Source organism: Lagenorhynchus albirostris, chromosome 11 (assembly GCF_949774975.1).
Source record: "Lagenorhynchus albirostris chromosome 11, mLagAlb1.1, whole genome shotgun sequence".
Lineage (NCBI taxonomy): Eukaryota > Metazoa > Chordata > Mammalia > Artiodactyla > Delphinidae > Lagenorhynchus > Lagenorhynchus albirostris.
Window position 1 is genome coordinate 40,508,457 of NC_083105.1, and position 17,891 is coordinate 40,526,347.

Here is a 17,891-nt window from a genome sequence, read left to right on the forward strand (position 1 = left end):
AGAGTAAGAGAGAGAGATCTTTCAGGCACATTCCTTCAGTCAGCAGTGACAATCAATCTGATTGCTGAGGACAGCCAAAAGATACTCCAAAGGACATTCTAGACTTGAATGTTTATGTTTAAGGTATCTGGAGTGGGGTAAATCAGACTCTTCTAGGTCCACAGTATGAATTGACTTTTTGCTAAATAAATGAAGTATTCAACGCAAAGAAGTACATCATTTTAATATATGTAATATAGAGGTTAGAAAGACATTTCATTCATTGTTTGGCTTTGCATAATTCTTACAGAATGGTTGCAGAGATATCCAAGTAAGTATCCTTCTATAATTTTAAAACATAACACTTAGCTCATTCAAAGTGAAATAGTAATGAGGATTAGGGTAGATTTTAAAAGGAATAGTTTGTATTTATAAGCACTTCTGATAGCTTCTCCATTGGAAATATATTCATTTTATTTAAGAATGTTCAATTAAGTTAAAATCTATGACGGGTTTGTTTTTTTGTTATTGTGGTTGAATAGAAAGATAAATATGGCAAGATCCCTGGCTTCAAGAGTGACCTCTAGGGGAGGTGACTGAAAGGTAGAGAAATTAATAACATAGAACAGATTGAGAAAAGTTATGCAATAGAAGACAAAAGTATGACAGACAGAGAATTTTTGTAATGGGACACAAATTAGTACAGGGCTTCTAGTGGTGGCTTTGCTTTCCATTTGCTTTAGGCAAATACCTCCATTTCTACCCTTCAGTTTCTTCATGAATTAAAAAATAAAAATGGCAGAATAAATGGCCTCTAAGACCCATTCAAAGCCAGGAGAAGACATGTAAACATTTCTAATAGGACAGATATAGGTGTGACTATGTATTAGGGAAAAGAGGACTACTGACTTTGTCTTAAGCTATATATCATACCAAAGCCACTGTTTTTATTAAATTATATGTTTATTTGTAATGATTTGAGGAGAATAGGAACTGACAGAAATATGGAGTGGGTTTTTAAATACCTCCAAGTTGCCCCCTGACTTTGCTGCCACATCTAGACACATCAGTTAGTGAGTTTATGATGTTGTTTTAATAAGAGTTGTCATATGTAACTTAATTTTAATTTATTTTGTGGAATTTGGGAATATAACTGGGAACTAGGTGGAGATTCAAGAAATGTTTATTTGATCATTTAAAGAACTTCAAAAGTGTGATATATCTAGATTTAGGTAGTTTCTGTCATTGGTGGGTTTAGAGGAGAAGCTAGAGCTGTCGTTAGGATTTACATAATAGATGCACGATTGAACCAGATGTAGGTCTCTTCCAACTCTGAGATTCTATTCTTCCATAAGTATAGAAGAAAGGGCTTAATTCTGAATGGCTTGAAGGGTGAATACAGAGAGGGGAGTAGAAGGACATTCGAGGTAGAGGGACCTTTGGGAGTAAAGCAAAGAAACTTCCTATACAAAGGTGTTTAAACATCACTCTGTATGCAGAAGGGTCCATCAAATATACAGAATTTGAAAGTGACAGGTTGATAATAATGCTTCTACATGGTAACCCTTGAGGCAAGGTGAAAAATGAATCTGAGCAATTATCATCACTTGTGGGACTATGACAATGAGTCTCACTAGGTTATGGGATGCCTCACAAGGGCTGTGACCAATAGTAAATGAAACTGCACCCAATAATTTATTATTTTTTATATAAATATATTCTGTTATGCTTTCTTGGGTAGGAATGGTTTCTAACATAGCTATCATGCCAGAAACTATATACAAATCAGAGTTTACTTTGGCAGTAGCTCACAGTAGTCTACTAATAATGACATAATAGTAGTGATCTTAAATTTTAAATGTTTGTTATATATATGTGATTTTTACAGTAATATTTCTAAAAATTTTATGTATTAACATATTTTTAATGGGTAAGGATAAAAAAACATGGATACTGCAACTCTTGAATGTTAGTAATAATCACTTATCTTACTGATCATTCAGAAGAAATAATGATCAAATTGAAAACAAGTGATGACCAAAGTAAAATGTAGGACAATGCTATCCATATTCAAATTAAAGAGCTATATTTGATATATTTTTAAAATTTAATAATAAAGTAACTCTTATTTATGACTGCATTTTAATAGTATCTACTTTCTTGCCTAATAATTATAAGTTCCAGTGATCTGGAAATACAACCCAAATTCTCTAAAAGTAATTTTCATGATTTTAAAATTAGTCATCATTTTCTCTTGTAAAAAAACACAACATAGAGATCTCAGAAGCCTGATTTGAATCCACATATGCTTATAAAATATGGCTAGGCACATGAGAGTGTGTTGACATGTATGGGAAGATCTTTCTTCGTAAGTCCCACTGGGTGAAAATGTTGAGAGATTTGAGTAGAGGCAGTAAGATCAATTTGAAATCTACTGCAATTGTCTCTGACAGTGTAAGACATCTCTTTCCAATAAACATGATGATATAGCAGAGTCCACCAAGTCTGATAATCTCCTGTGTCTTTGCACACATTAGTCATGCCTCACAATATAACCTAGGTATTATGAAGCCATTCAACAGATGAGAAAGTTGAGGCTAAATGACTTGCTAAGATCAGACATAGTAAGTAGTGAGTTTTTTTTCTTCTCAAAGAAAGATGGACTAGATAGAGTCAGAATAACAACAATGGGAAAATAATGGAGTGGGGATTCAAATACTCAAATTAATGTCAAGTAATGAAAAGACTGACAGGAGACATGAGATACCCAGCAAACTTAGCAAACTAGGTGACATGGGTTTGATTCCAATGTTGTATAAAATTAGATTTTGTTTCATATGCCTATGACTCTATAAAAACATTTTTATTTCATTTTTTGAAGTCAAAGTTTTAAGCTTCCTGCTGTGTTTTACAACTACAACTCAAAGTAAAAGTTATACCATTCTTTGCCATTATGAGGCAAAGAAGTCTCATCATTGTGCAGGTTTAGCAACAAAAACTTGGTGTTTGATAGACATTCATTAGTGCATGTGGAACCATGACCAAAATAATTGTGTTTTTCATTGCCAAAAGCTCTATTCTGTATAGCAGGAATAGTTACAATAGAAGAGAAATAGCTTTGACTATCCCTACAGGGCGGAAAGTTGAAAAGCCCAAATTATTAAAGAATTTGGACAATTTGTTGGTCTATCATTACAAAAAAACTTCTCAAGTGAAAAGAGAAAAAAAAGGACACTATTTTATATGTGACTTTATAGAAAAGAAATCTATTTTTAAAAGCATTGGATCTATTAAATGATAACTGTCATGTTTAGACTTTATTTTGTCACTTTCCCTGTGTTTTCTATGACATTTACACAAATGATTTTATATTTCATACAAATTATGCTAAACACAAAGTAATCCAATGGCTCAAATAGTCATTTCTTTTCAGTGCATTTATTCAAAAATGTTCACAGGGTATTATCTTAATAGGAATTCTCATATGCATTTTAAGGAGAGTTTTAACTTTAAAATGATCAAAGAAGTGATCGTGGAGTCATGGAATCACATATTTTTCTTCTTCCTAATTATTTCTATTTTCTACAAAAAGACAATTCATTTTCTTATAAGGATTAAAAAAAATTAAACAGAAAATAAGGAGGTGTTTTACTGGTTTTTAAGAGGACTCTGAGAAAACCCCTAGACTTAAAGTCAGGTGTTCTGGCATCAATTACTGCCTCTGCTTCTTACAAGGGGTGAGCCTTTTTTTTTTTTTTTAAGTCAAATAATCTCTTTTTGCCTCTGGATCTTAGACTATAAAATAACAACAGTATTACCTATGTCAACTTGTTGTCATGAGCAATAAACTGCATAATGTTTGGAAATTATTTTGTGGACAGTAAGCATACAAATAAAAGGTACTGTGAAGGTGTATTTAACTCCTCTTTAAATGAACCATTCTTATGGAGAGATGCCAGGGCTCCTGGGAGAGTATGTGGTGAAAGGAACAAGATGAAACTGATGTTTTAGAATATTTTACCCAAGTTGGAAAAGTGGTATTTTCCCGTTGCAGAAGATGACATGGCAGAAGGGGAGACCAGGGGCGACTGATTGCCAGTGTCCTGCAGCCCTCCAGTAGAATGGGAGCGTAACCACTCTTTGCCCTCTTCTTGGTTGGCCTGCCGAGATGACGGAGTATATCTGCAAAACAGCACAGCTAAGACACTTCAGCACATCTGCAAGGGCAAGGCAATATTGAGACGAGAAAACAATTGAGAGGAGCTTACTAGTCAGACTGAGCAACATTCTCAAACAGATTGAATCTAATTATAATTGCTTAGTTCTTCCAGATGATTTGACACCATCTGTTTGAATCTCACAGGAAAAAAAATAAAGGATTTTGAAAAGAAAATTATGCTTCTGTGAGATATGTAGTTGAAAATCATAAGCAGTGAGCAGACAGCCAGGTTAACTGAGAAGGGCTCAAAAGCACAGTGTTTAGAAGGATATGAAGAAGGTGAAAAACAGACTAAATATGGTGGACAGTAGTAGGCCAGAAGCCAAGGGAATTGCAGTGATGCTCACAGGAAGACATAGGAAATAGAACACAAATTGACAGATCATTTAAAAAAAAAAAAGGAAAAACACTTTTTTGGTTAAAATGCCACTTGACACCATGTCTGGATCTATTTTTAAAAAATGGAGAGAGAAATGGGCTTCCTTTATTGGAAAATAAATTTCTGGAATGAAATCTTAGAATGGAATAATTGCAAGCTGTTTGCTCTTGCTAAGAAAGTGGAGAGGAGGAGGATAACAGAGAGAGACCTATTTGGCCAGAATTCACTTTTACCAGAGTAAGTCAATTCTTAGTACCAAAGAGCAGTTGACTTATGTTCATATAGTGTTATATCTCTATTCATAGTTCCTTCCATATCTTCTCATCAGATAAAAGTGTACAGTAAAGGATGGCCATGCATTAAATTTTCATTTTATTTTTTATGAGGAACTGAATAATTATTTTGATATTATGATGTAATACTAGACTAATTCATGCCTATATTGATCTGATAAATACCAGCACTCCTGAAAAATAGAAAATAAAGTTCTTCTGAGTTTTTACCAAAAGGATTCTTTAAAAATTATACTTTAATTACAGTATTTGTCATCTGACGATGAAAATATGTTTTCTTTGATTCAAATTAGAGCATCCTTCAACTTTTCAACATTCACTGGCCACATCTGTAGACTATATGGGGCGAGGTTTTGCAAGCATATGCCTCCAAGATGCAAATGTTAGGAAAATTAAAATTTTGTTTTAATTTTCAGAAGTGAGTTCTGAATTCAACTAAAAGTTGCTGCCCCCCAAATAATGGCTTTTACATTAGATTTAATTTACTGAGTTTTGGCCTCTAACATAATCTCTACCTGAGGGCCATCTCACCAACTCCTCAGGCCAGAGAAAACATCAGGATTAAAAGTGATTTCATCCTCAATGTCAGGTGCTTCTTCGCAAACAAAAAAAGAAAGAGGTAAGGAGACAGTACAAAAAGTTTACGTAACAACAGAGAAAGGCAGCAATTGTGCTGAGAGAAATATATACCTTAGTCCCTTTTTGGGTAGTGTATTTCTGTCAAGCTGCATGCTGTTAAAACAAAGAAAACCCCTAAGGACATAATGTAAACAAAACTTCGAAATTACACATCCAACATAAATGGTTCTGTTTGAATTACACAAAATAAGTCTTTTTGTAACACATATTTAATGCTTAACTCATTGGAAAAGGCCAACCAAAGGAGACCAGATGTCCATTGTTGTGACACCTTCGATGATAATTTAGTGACAGGACTATGAGAAGATAGATTATATGTTAACATAATTCTTCTCTAGATTCTATTTACCTAGTCCTGTGGTAGTTTTTCCTTCCCCATGCAAATAACTAGACTTCTGCTATGATTTCACATGCAGGAGAATCATAGAGGAGGAAATAAGAAAGATCTTCTCTGCCTAAGTTAAAGTGACAACTTCCAATGGACAGAGAAGATATAAAACACCTTTTAATACTTATTTTTTGTATTTAAACGATCTTTAATAAAAATAAAGGCAGATGTAATCCCACTTACACATCAGAGAGGAAAAATAATACATAATATCTGCTTGAAATGTAATGTTTCTGGCATCATTTAAATATTTTAAGGAAATTAAATGACGCCACCTTTTAGAAATTATAAATTAGATGTTTAAAAGGCTATAAGTTTTCAGTTTCTATTTTTAAAAATTCCCATTTGGTCTTAGAAGGGGAAGAAAGAATGTGTCTGGAGAAAATGAGAAGTGGCCTTCCTAAAAATAAAGGAAGAGGGTGTCAACAACTAGGTGGGATAAGTCTAGGAATTTCTGTTATAATCTTTGATGTGGCTAAGCAAATAATAAAATTAATTTGAATTTGCAGAATGATACATCTCTTCCATTAGAACCTCAAGTGATCAAAATTAAATACACATGATATGCATAATGGGGATGATACAACATGAATACAAACACATTGACTTGAAATTTAATCACTCAAAATCAAAGCTAAAATGTTTTCTTCTATGTGTACTCCATTATTTAGCACTGCAATAGAAAGCATCCAAAAGCATCATACAACTTTTACCTTATGTTTTGGGAATGTCCACATAGGGTAATTACTATATTATGTAGAGGCCAGTTCTAGCATACATCGTGACTATAGATGTGTTTTTTTTTTTTTTTAGATGTGTTTTTAATAGTGTAGATAAACCAACAAACAAAAAGGAATCATACTGAACAAATATAAGAGACCTCTAAGTATAAACTACACAATGCTGAAACATTAATACAGTCATAAGCCATTTTAAAGATTATCTTTCATGTGTGCAAATTTACTCAATTTTAACATTTCAGAGTACATTGAAAATAGGCATTGTTTTGCCCATGTTATTAATTGTATAAACATTACGTGTTTGTATGATGCAGAGAATTTAATGAAAGAAAGATCAGAAAAAAATTTAAGTTTACCAATATAAGTTAAAACTTTAAGCAGAAATATCTGTTTGAATCTGGATATTAATGATTTTATAATATAGACAGTTTTCTCAAACCCTGAAAAGTCGAAAACTCTTACGCCTGCACAAGTGAAGGAGGAATTTTAACCAACAGTCTGAAGAAGACAGGCACTGTTTCAGTGCACGGTTATAAAGGCAGGGGAGCCAGGTATGATAGTTAAAAACAAGCCAGAAAATTTAAAATTTGGCTACAATTTTAAATTATTTTTAAGGTTTGGTTTGGTCACAAAAAACAAAATGAACAAAACAAATGTGAACTATTAATAGTTATAACCAAAGGCCACCAATGATCTAGAGCAGTTAGAGGAAAAACTGTTAAAGAATTTGTTTGTTTGTTTATGATATTTTAATGAGAAGAAATTTAGACTAAAATCTGAATGAAAAACTACTTAACAGTACTAGGATAATGAGTATCAATAAAGTCTTCTGAAATCGTAGATAAACAGGTAAGTCATGAACTTACATACATCTCTATTACGTCTTTCTAATTACTCTGTCTTAAATATTACACTTCGGCACATTTTCTCTTAGGCATGGCTCTTTGGTTTCCCTGATGTTCCCAACATTCTGCGGACTTAATTATGATTAAGCCAGGATCTCTGATAGGATCTAATTTTCTCTTCAAGGGATCATAAAGTTCTTGGGTGTACTTTCAAGGATTAGAATAAATTGCTATCGCTTGCAAATTTGTTCGCAAGAAAGAAAAGGCACAATTTCTTATATCAAAAATTATTTCAATCTAGTAATCTATTGGAAGAAACTAATTAAATGTTTATATTATATAATATACCTATGAAGATAATTTGCTTTTCACAGTTTAATATTCATCAATATATTTTACTAAGAATCAACGGTAGAACATTCATTTATTCAAAATTAATTTATTTAAAATTTATTTTAGAAAAATTATTTATCTGGCTATTTATAATACATCCATCTGTAAAACTGGTCTATTTCAAAGACTGAAAAAAAGGAAAAGATTTGCTTAAAGAGAATATGTAACTGTGTATTTGCCAGTGTATTTCTATAGTGAGACTATATATATATATATATATATATATATATATATATATATATAGACTTCTGCTAAAATATAGATCAAAGTAAAATATTAACATTGCATTTATGTTGCATAAAACTCATCAATCTTAACATCTGGTTTTATTTGAGGGTTACTTGGTTACAGATAATTACTTGACCACTTTTCTGTATTTTTAATGTATCATCAATGCCAAAGAAGTAGGCTGATGGTTAAACGGTCAACTTGTTGCAGTCATATTCATGATTAAAAACTAATCAGTATCTTGGAGGTTGATTCTGGTTAACAAACAATAACCTATTTGCCGTGTGCTTATTTTGAGGTGATATGTCAGCATCAATAATAGACTGAACAAAAGTTTGGGAAAGGTATCAGGCATTTTCAGTGACCAGTGGTGCTTTCACAAATAACTGAGTTAAGATATACAGGGCTTCCCTGGTGGCGCAGTGGTTGAGAGTCCGCCTGCCGATGCAGGGGACACGGGTTCGTGCCCCGGTCCGGGAAGATCCCACATGCCGCGGAGCGGCTGGGCCCGTGAACCATGGCCGCTGAGCCTGCGCGTCCGGAGCCTGTGCTCCACAACGGGAGAGGCCACAACAGTGAGAGGCCCGCGTACCGCAAAAAAAAAAAAAAAAAAAAGATATACATACAAGACCATATCTGAAAGCTTTAGGTGTGCCAAGAAACAAATAGCATTAAGTTCATCAGGAAAAAAGGGGCAGTTTTAAGACATGTGCCTGAGGGAAACAGTCAGTACCAAAATATCTGAGAAAGGATTTTTTAGGGAAGAGAATCTAGAGCCATTTTGGTCAACAGAGATGCTTTCTGGTAAGTATATTAGGTAAGGCATGCTTCATTAAGGTATTCATTTTAAGTTTAGAAGAAAACAGTAATTCATTAAATCAATGAGAAACACCTTGTAATGTGGTTTATTTTTAAAGGGCCTACTAAAAATGTCACCAGTGTTGTAATTTTCTCTAAGAATTCATATCTGACAACTGATCTTTCTTCCACTTCAACTAGGATTCCCAGTGATTTGCTATTTTTCCATGGAAATACTAATAAAGCCAATTGAACATTTTACTCTGAGCATAATTGTAGAATCCATTTAAATTTGGTCTTTAAAAATGCTTAAATTATCCTAAGGAGCTGTGCTGTCCTGGAGCTCAAGCCAAATCACTGACATGTCTTGAGAAACATCATTCAATACATAAATACATGCTATGAATTTTATTTAAATTGCCTATTGTATATATATGTATATATGTATGCATTCATATTAAGAAACTAATTATTCAATTTTTTATGGATCCTTAATGGTTTTTTCCTTCTACAAACTTGGCAATGAGACCAAAGAAAAGGTCCAGCCAGACTCATCAATCTGATGTCCCTCTGCAAAGTGGCACTTCCACTGAAATCAAGGGAATTGAGCGGGGTGTGGGGAGAGGGAGGTACAGTGCAGGGAGGAGGGGGTGAGGACTTCATCGACGCCTCCAGGAGAGCTCACCTTTCTGAGAGAGTAGATCTCACACTACCCGTTCTCATGAGCAGGCTCTGCACCTCGTGAGTGCCTGTGGTCAGTCCAGACAGGGAGCCGTGGTGGCTGAGGGGGAGGTCAATGGACTCAGAGCTCGTATGGAGGCTAGTCATGGACTGGTAACTTGGAGTGTCCTTGCTGCCAGCAGAGGAACTGCTGAGATTGGCAGCCCACACGAGACCACCTGATGTGAAAGAGTGAACCGATGCTGGGCTGGAAGCCAACGAGTGACTTAAGCTTATAACATCTGTAGTTAAGTCTGAGGGTTTATTGAAGAGAGGGCTGCTGCTGCCACTTAGCCCACCAGCACTGCCCATGCTGCCCGTACCAGACGACGGTGATTCCAGACTGCCTTGCCGCGCTAATGTGGTACTAGGACTGGGCATTACAGAGGAGGATTTCACACCCTCAGTATTAGGTGCAGAGGCAGATTTGCCACCTGCCTTGGCACCAAACAACCTAAAAGAAAAACAAATAACAACTTCAGTTGTTCCGAGAAACTAATAACCACATTTAATATTTAGGGTTACAGTACATAGAGCCAAGTGTGCTTTGGTGGACCGAGCTACCGAGCACTTCCTGTCTCTATGTTAATGAACTTGATAAGCTTGAACTTCTAGTGCCAAAAATCTCTCATATCGCCAAAAGGGTAAGTCGGTCCTGGGCTGCCACCCCAGTGGTGGGGGGACATGGGCCAAACAAAAGGAACTGTAAATCAAACATGAAAGTCCCTGGTTTTCACAATTAAGCGATCATGAGAATCTTTTGCAAAACTTAAATAGTTTGCACGTACTTGCTGCTACCTATTTACAGAACCATTATAATGAAACAACTTCTACGCATTCGGTGTATAACATGTAAATTATTTTTCTTTTCTTTTTTTCTTTTCATTTTAAAGTTTATTCAAAATCTAAAAGGAATGCTTAAGGCAAGGTTTAGGGGTTATGTTGTATAGCTGGTGGCCTGATTGACTTTCAGAGAGCATTTGGTTAGAAACGATATTGGACACTGACAGCAACATGTGGGTTTGTCTGTATTTTCCCCAAGAAAGACCAAAGGGTTTTACGTCAGTTGCCAGTGCTATTCAAATACATATCTGTAATAGTGATTTGAAACACAGTTGGTGCTAAGTTAGACGCTGGAGTTTAGTTCAGAAAACATTTTAGTTTTGTAAATGAAGCAGATGATATAATCGAATTTATGTAAATATGGAAATAAAGTGACATGAAGTAATGGCATAACGATGACTAATTAAGTTGCAGTGGAATCCGTATTTCCTATAGTGAAACATTTTGTGACGAATATGAGAAATTGTTTCATAGGTAAAGGTCACTGGAGGACACCACTGGCTTCTACTTAAGCAACATAGATATTTACTCCCACTACTAGCGACTATTCTTTGCAACACGAGGCAACATTTCAAAAAACCAGCTCTTCAGGACTAATATTGCTACTGAGAGATATAAAACCTCTAGGTTTTGCAAACAGCCATGTATCTGAGATTGCCTGAAATATAAAAGTAAATGGTTCAAGACCCTTGGTATCTCCCAGATATCAAGGTTCTTGGGTTAGTCAGTATAATAAAAACATTAAAAATACTTAACATGTCATGAAAGACAAATCATACTCTATCATTTCATAGATGAGGAAACAGACCCAGAGAGGTTTGACTGTTTGTCCCAAGTCTTTCACTGTATGTATTTTCCTGCCACTTAAAACACATCAGTATTTAAAACAGTGATATCTCGAAGGAGAACTCTGCATATTCAATACCAAAGACAGTCCCGGTGCAGAAACCAAGTCCTGCTGCTTATCAGAGTCATATCAAAGAAAGCTGATGAAGAGTTAGAAAACCTAGCCCATTTCTTAGTTATAATCCTGTATCAAACATCCAAAGTTTTTCAAATTCTGTCAATCATATCATACCTTGATTTTCATTCATATGTCAAGATATGGTACTATATACATCTGTCCATTGTGATCCAGTACTGTACAAGGAACACAACTTCATCCACACTCATGATCACCAGCTCATTAAGAGCCAGCAAGATAATACAGACACTAGAAATGAATACCAATAGTCAGAAAGACCTATTAACGTTCTATTTTATTTTTAACTGTGGAAACATGAAAATCTATGGAAATTTTGCAAGCTCCTGTTTTATCACTCCCCCTAGGTATTGCCATCTGCTTTTAAGTCTCTCATAAATGCTATTTGTGTTGCTAATACGACAATGATAGTGAAAGTACAAAGTTGAAGCATTTCTCAAAATGCACGATATTTCTTTCACTAGCTATTTATATCATCAGCTTCATAAAATGCATTTTACTCAGAAACTGAATAAAACATTCTAAGATATATGTGTCATAGAATATATATACTTAGGACATATATGTTTAGGATATACATCTTTTCTACGATAGGATATAGGACACACATATATCCTAAGATACAGCATTTTATATTTTCTCAGCATCATTTTATGCTTTCTTACCTTCGAAATGTAGGTGAGGCAATGTCAGGATACTTGGACCCTGGCTGCCTGAGCCCTTGTGTCCCACAGGCACTAGCAGACGTGGGGCTGGATTTGGGGGAACCAGACAAAGAAACACTCTCTGAATCTGAGACTGCTACTTTTTCCTTTTCCTTGTCTGTCTGGTTGACAGTGACGGGACTCGAGCGCCCTGAGGCGATCTTCGTGGGCTCTCTCAGTTTCGAGGTAGTGGTACCAGCTGACTTACTGCTGACATTGGAATCTATACTGCTGGTGCTGGATCTGTGGCCGCCTCGGCCGGGAATGCCACTGGTGCTGGATTTGGATGGGCGGGGCAAACTGCGGTATTGCAGGGAGGTCTTCGAGCTGACATGCAGCACAACATCATCCTGATTCTGTGAACCGTCCAAACTGGTTTTTCTCCCGGCATTTGACTTCCCACCAATGGCAGCAGATTTGGGGATTTTACCCAGTGTTGCTGAGCCACTTGTTATGGTGGCTCCACTGCTTGTGATCATGGCAGATGACCCCACTCCACTTGGCTTCTTAAATCCAAAAGAGCCAGTGGCCGTTGATCTTCCAATGCCCGAGGGGGGCTTTTTCCCCTCATCTCCACTGCTTTTTCCTGCATCTGAAGGAGACCTCTGTAGAGTCGATCCTTTCAGGGGAGTTTTCCCTTTCTCAGAAGCTTTGGCATCATCAGTTTTCCCTAATGAGTGAAAAATACACAAATTTATGTGTCTGCACATTTTGATTTCACAATATTTCTTTAAACAAAGTGTAAAATGTGAATACATCTTTATATTACCTCAATTCCTAAATAGTCACTGTTTTAGATTTAAATAGGCATGTCCTCTTAATACATTCAGAGGATTAACTACAAAGCTACAAAAATACGGCTGTTAGAGGAAAGCGAAGAGAGATCAAGGAGATAAAATGAAAACACCTATTTTTGCTATTTATTATTGCCTTATATCTTGCAACTCCCTTCCTTTATAAAGATAGCACTTAATCTCATCAAACTAAGTGCTCAGAAAGGAATTCATTTGAATATCTCTGAGATGATTGTATTTGGAGTACCCTGTTACATCAGTACTTCAGGTGGCACTATTTAAAATGAGGAACCATTTTTAAAATAGGGAGAGAGTCTTTTTTTAAAAAAAGGATAGTACAATTTGCACAATTCTTTCACTCCCTTTTTGCATCAAGTCTACTTCAGAAATGATGTTTCAAATCTCCAGCCTTCCAAGTAGGTTAGCGTGACTGCTCTTTCTCTTAGAGTTGGAAGTGAAACGTAGGGGCAGAGTTAACATAAATATCCCAAACTTTCATAAGAAAGTCAGAATGAAGGCAATCTTATGTTTATTAATAAGTAGGCTTATTTTATTTCCACATGATCAGAAATGACTGTGGCAAAATAGACACTCACCAAAGTATGAGGGTGCCCTCTAGAGGATGCCCGGAATGTTACAGTCATGTGGATGCACGTGACAAAGCATGTGAAATTTAGAAATTTAGCATGAAGGAAAATCTGATTTAATTAAGAAAAGCTACTATGAAAGACAAAAAGATCGAATGGAAACAATAAAACAATTTGGCATAACAGCTGCCAGATGACAAGCCTACCAGGGGTCTTGAGTGCACTGGTTCCAGCTTTTTGCCTAGGTGGTGCTCCTCCCTGGGCTGACATGCCTCTTCTCCAGGAGCCTGTCTGTGAAACAGACAGGGAGGCTTTCTGCCCTGCCTTCTCAGGGTCTTCAGGAAGTCCGGAGGAAATGCCCTTCCACTTGCCACCTCCATCCCCATGGCTATCAAAGTCCTCCTCTGTTTTTTTCACCTCCTCGGTACTATCCCAGGGCTCATCGGTTGCAGATCGTTTCTCTGAATCTGTCTTCAGCTATGAAGAAAATAGGACAGAAAAACTTTGTGCAGAAAAGTTTATCAAGTGTGAATTGGGCCCTGGAATGTCCTTTCAGATAACTGGTTAAAAAAAAAAAAAGAAGCAGTGATTTGTATTTCAAAAGAGTTCTGAAGATTCCTCTATTTTTTTTATCTGTGTCTTCATTTAAGTTTCCTTAATTTTAGCCCTATAATTCTCAATTGCACATATTAGAGAATGTTAGAAGAAATGTGTGCAGAAAACCCCAACTGAACACTCCAGAGAGGAAGGCACTTTCTATGTCAAAGCTAAAAAGGAAAAGTAAGACAAAATAAAACTTCATTACCTAATATTCATTCTCGATTCACCATTCACAAGAGATCCAGCAATGTGTCTCACAGACCAGTATAAAATTAATCAGGAACTATCCAAAATTAGACTATTAAAATCATTTTTGGAGTTCTAGACACACATATTATTATAAAGACAGATATGGCAACATAAGGCTTTCTGGGTTAGACTGTAATCAACTGAAAAAAAATATATACATAAGCTGCTTCAGTTTATGCAATTTCTTCAGATTAAGAGGTTGTGCTATGTTTTAATGCAATGCAACATAATTTGGGGGAAAATGTGGCAGAAGCCCTGGGGAAACAGAGAGGGCAATTCTCACCTGCATGTTCTTTCGGGACGGGGCAGTGGCGTTGGAGTAAGAGCTGACGGAAGATGTGGTGTTCAGGTCATCAGTGCTGATGTTATCCAGGGTGTCACTGAGGCCGCTGCTAACCGAGCTGCTGTCATCCCAGCTAAAGGCAAAACAGGCAGCAGTAATGAGCTAAGCACACGAGGCAAGATGCAAAAGTCACCCACACTCTCATTTAACGTGTGTCACGCGTTGGGAAGAGAATTCTTATTTTTTTAATCTTATGATGAAAAATGTGCACTTTCCATTTTTGGAAAATCATACTGCTAAGAACTGAGCGCAAACCTGAGAGTAATCTTATCGGAGGTTTGCTAAGAATCAGTGTCTAGAGCAGATCCAGGGGAATGTTTATAGAATGAATGAAAATACTGCTACAAATACTTCATGGCATCAGGAAAGAAGAACATTATCCATAACCTTTTTTTTCCCCTGAGGAGGCAATCAGGATTCACACAGCATATAAGAATTCACCTGTTGTGTTAAAAATTAAAAACAAAACAAAACAAAACAACTGTGCTTTGGTCAGGAACCAGAAAATCATTCCTCATTCTTTCTCCTACCAATAACTACTCCCAATCATTTACCAAATCTTGAAGATTGAGACTTATTCTATCATATCATCCCTCCTGCCATTTCTGGCCTGGGCAACATACAATATTCTTTTATCTGGACTTCCTGCCTTCAGTCTTTCTCAATAAACTTCATCTGATAAATTTGGGTCAGTGCTCGAATGTTCACATCTGGCCATGTCATTTCCTTATGTACCACTCTTCAAAGACTTCTCTTTACCAAGGTAGTAGATTCCAAAATGTAATGCACCTGCCCTGCGAGGTGCACAAAGTAATCCCTTGGGGCATAAGAAAAATATCTGAAATTCTGAATATATCTGTTCTTAATCTAAAGAAGAAGTAAAATAAGCTATATTAATATTCATGTGCAGGCTAACATAGGCACCCTCACTTAGTCAGTGTGTCAGAAGATGCAGAAGTAATGTAGGGTGAGCAGGGTCACCTGAATGAGAATGGGAGCTCCACAGGGTGAAGGGTTGAACCATGGTTCTCTCACTTACTGGCTGGTTCTCAGTCTCCTATGATACACTGCTGCTCACCTGCACTCTATTAATTGAATTCAGGTAAACTGGATACAGATATTAGATACAGACAAAAGTTAAGTCTCATAAAATAGACAAGTGGCTTTAAAAAAACCGCCTGCAAATAATCCACACATTGAAGAGAATATTTGTAACGAAAGCGCAAGCTAACCATAAAGGAATGGTAAACCGGTAACTTCTCCTACTCTGCTATGTGTACTTTATGAGTCCCACCATACATTCCAAATGAAAGTGACGTATTGAGATCATATAGCAAACCAACTAGAAAAGTAATTATCAAGAAGAACATTTGAAATTTGAACTTATAGAAAATATTAATGATGATCTCCCCCCAGGTTAGTATTTTGCTTGAGATATTAGCTACTGAGAGCTTAAAACATGATGACCAAACACATTTATAAATCATATTATTACCAATAATAATTGTATTTTTAATGACAGCAAAAGAGTATTTTGTACCACTGTAGCAAATACCTGCCATTTGCGGCTGCTCAAATCTTTTTAATATCTTCCCTACATCTTATTTTGATAATTTCCCACATTATGAGTCTTACCTTCCGAAGGTAGACTGCAAAAAACTCACATTTCCAGACTCCCTTATAGACAGATATGACATATAACAAAGGGCCTACAGAGTCACAAATGAGAAAATCTTCTGGCAAACACAGCAGCAATCATTCAATTTTTCTCTTGTAAACACTGGCAGACATCTGGTCTCTAATTCCAAGGGTCAGAGGTGCCAAGCAGAGGAAGCAGTGATGCCCTAGAGCTATGGTTGGCTAAGCACCTACAAAGAGCCTGGTTCTCCAATCACCCCAATTATTCAGAGAGCCTTCTTATATCACTTCATTCCTTAAATTAGATAGTAGATTCTGTAGTTTGCAACCAAGAACCTCTATCAATACATTCATAATTTTAAAAATACTATTTCTTCTTTAACCTATCTTTAAATTTTTCATGTATATATATATAGTGTAATACATATATTATCTTCTCATAGGAATGCATGCATATAATCATAAAATTATAAATATACACACTTGGGCAATCACTAGTCTAAAGCAAAGTCCAGGCTCCTTTAAAAGACATACGAGGCTTTCCATTATGTGGCCCTACCTTACCTCTCGAGCTTAAACTCTTTACATCACCTGCCTCACTTTGTGCACTCTGACTTAGAGCTGCATTCAATTCCCATCACCATCACATTATTTCCAACCTCTGTCTTCAATCAAGGCACCCCTGCGCATACCTGACTAACCCATACTTATCTTATAATGCAGTTCTAGCATCCATCTTCTGGGAAGCCCCTTTTACTTGCCGCTGTCGGGATGAATTAGGTAGCTTCCCCTCTGCACTGCCATAATACTATGCAGACTTATAGGACTGGATTTAGCACATTGTTTTATAAATCTATAAATACGTGTCAAAATGGACCATTAGCCTGTGAGTTTTCTAAGCACAGAACTGTGGAGTATTTTTCTTTTAATTTCTACTATTTATGGCAATGGCTGACATAAATGTTGAATAAATTCTCATGGTTTATTGAGATTAAAAGAAAGGCAGTTACAGAGGTCACCTTTCATAGTCACATGAAATGAATTTTTAAGAAATACTTACCACAATATATTCAGTACTCAAAGAGCAAAATTAAACAAAGAGGAAATTTTACCGTTTTTTTAAAATGAATATTTTTAAAGTAACTATTTCTCTGGCAAGGAAGATAGAATCAATATTTCTAATAATAGCGTTTACCAGTGTAAATCCTAGCATTAGCGACTGAAAGTAAATGCATCAACTCTTACTAGAATTTTAAAAAATCAGTTGTTTTAAAACCATTTAAAGACTCAAATGAACACAATGACTTTGTAGTTAAAATGATATAAGTGAAAGAACCCAAAATAAGATAGAAAGTTTCAATCTCTTGAGAGAAAAATAAAAATATATCAAACTAACAAACATCATAGACATGAAGAACAAATTTCCAAATTTATCCTGGTGTAATGTAAAGTACATGGATTCCTAAAGTTAAAGCCTTTCACTTGAGCCTTTTTTAGAGGGACGTGGCTAGTATGTTCACTTAAACTTGC

At 36.0% G+C, this 17,891-nt stretch overlaps 1 protein-coding gene across 4 annotated transcripts in view; it reads right to left on the reverse strand.

Moving 5' to 3' along the window:
- NAV3 (neuron navigator 3) overlaps nucleotides 1-17,891 on the reverse strand; it is a 364,503-nt gene that overhangs the window by 76,844 nt on the left and 269,768 nt on the right. For all 4 annotated transcript variants that reach the window (XM_060164531.1, XM_060164532.1, XM_060164530.1 and 1 more), the window contains exons 13-18: nucleotides 14,664-14,796; nucleotides 13,738-14,008; nucleotides 12,112-12,820; nucleotides 9,587-10,075; nucleotides 5,561-5,602; nucleotides 4,001-4,161 (exon numbers count right to left, since the gene is read on the reverse strand). In XM_060164531.1, the coding sequence (XP_060020514.1) occupies nucleotides 4,001-4,161; nucleotides 5,561-5,602; nucleotides 9,587-10,075; nucleotides 12,112-12,820; nucleotides 13,738-14,008; nucleotides 14,664-14,796 (1,805 nt within the window). The remainder of the gene's footprint in view (nucleotides 1-4,000; nucleotides 4,162-5,560; nucleotides 5,603-9,586; nucleotides 10,076-12,111; nucleotides 12,821-13,737; nucleotides 14,009-14,663; nucleotides 14,797-17,891) is intronic.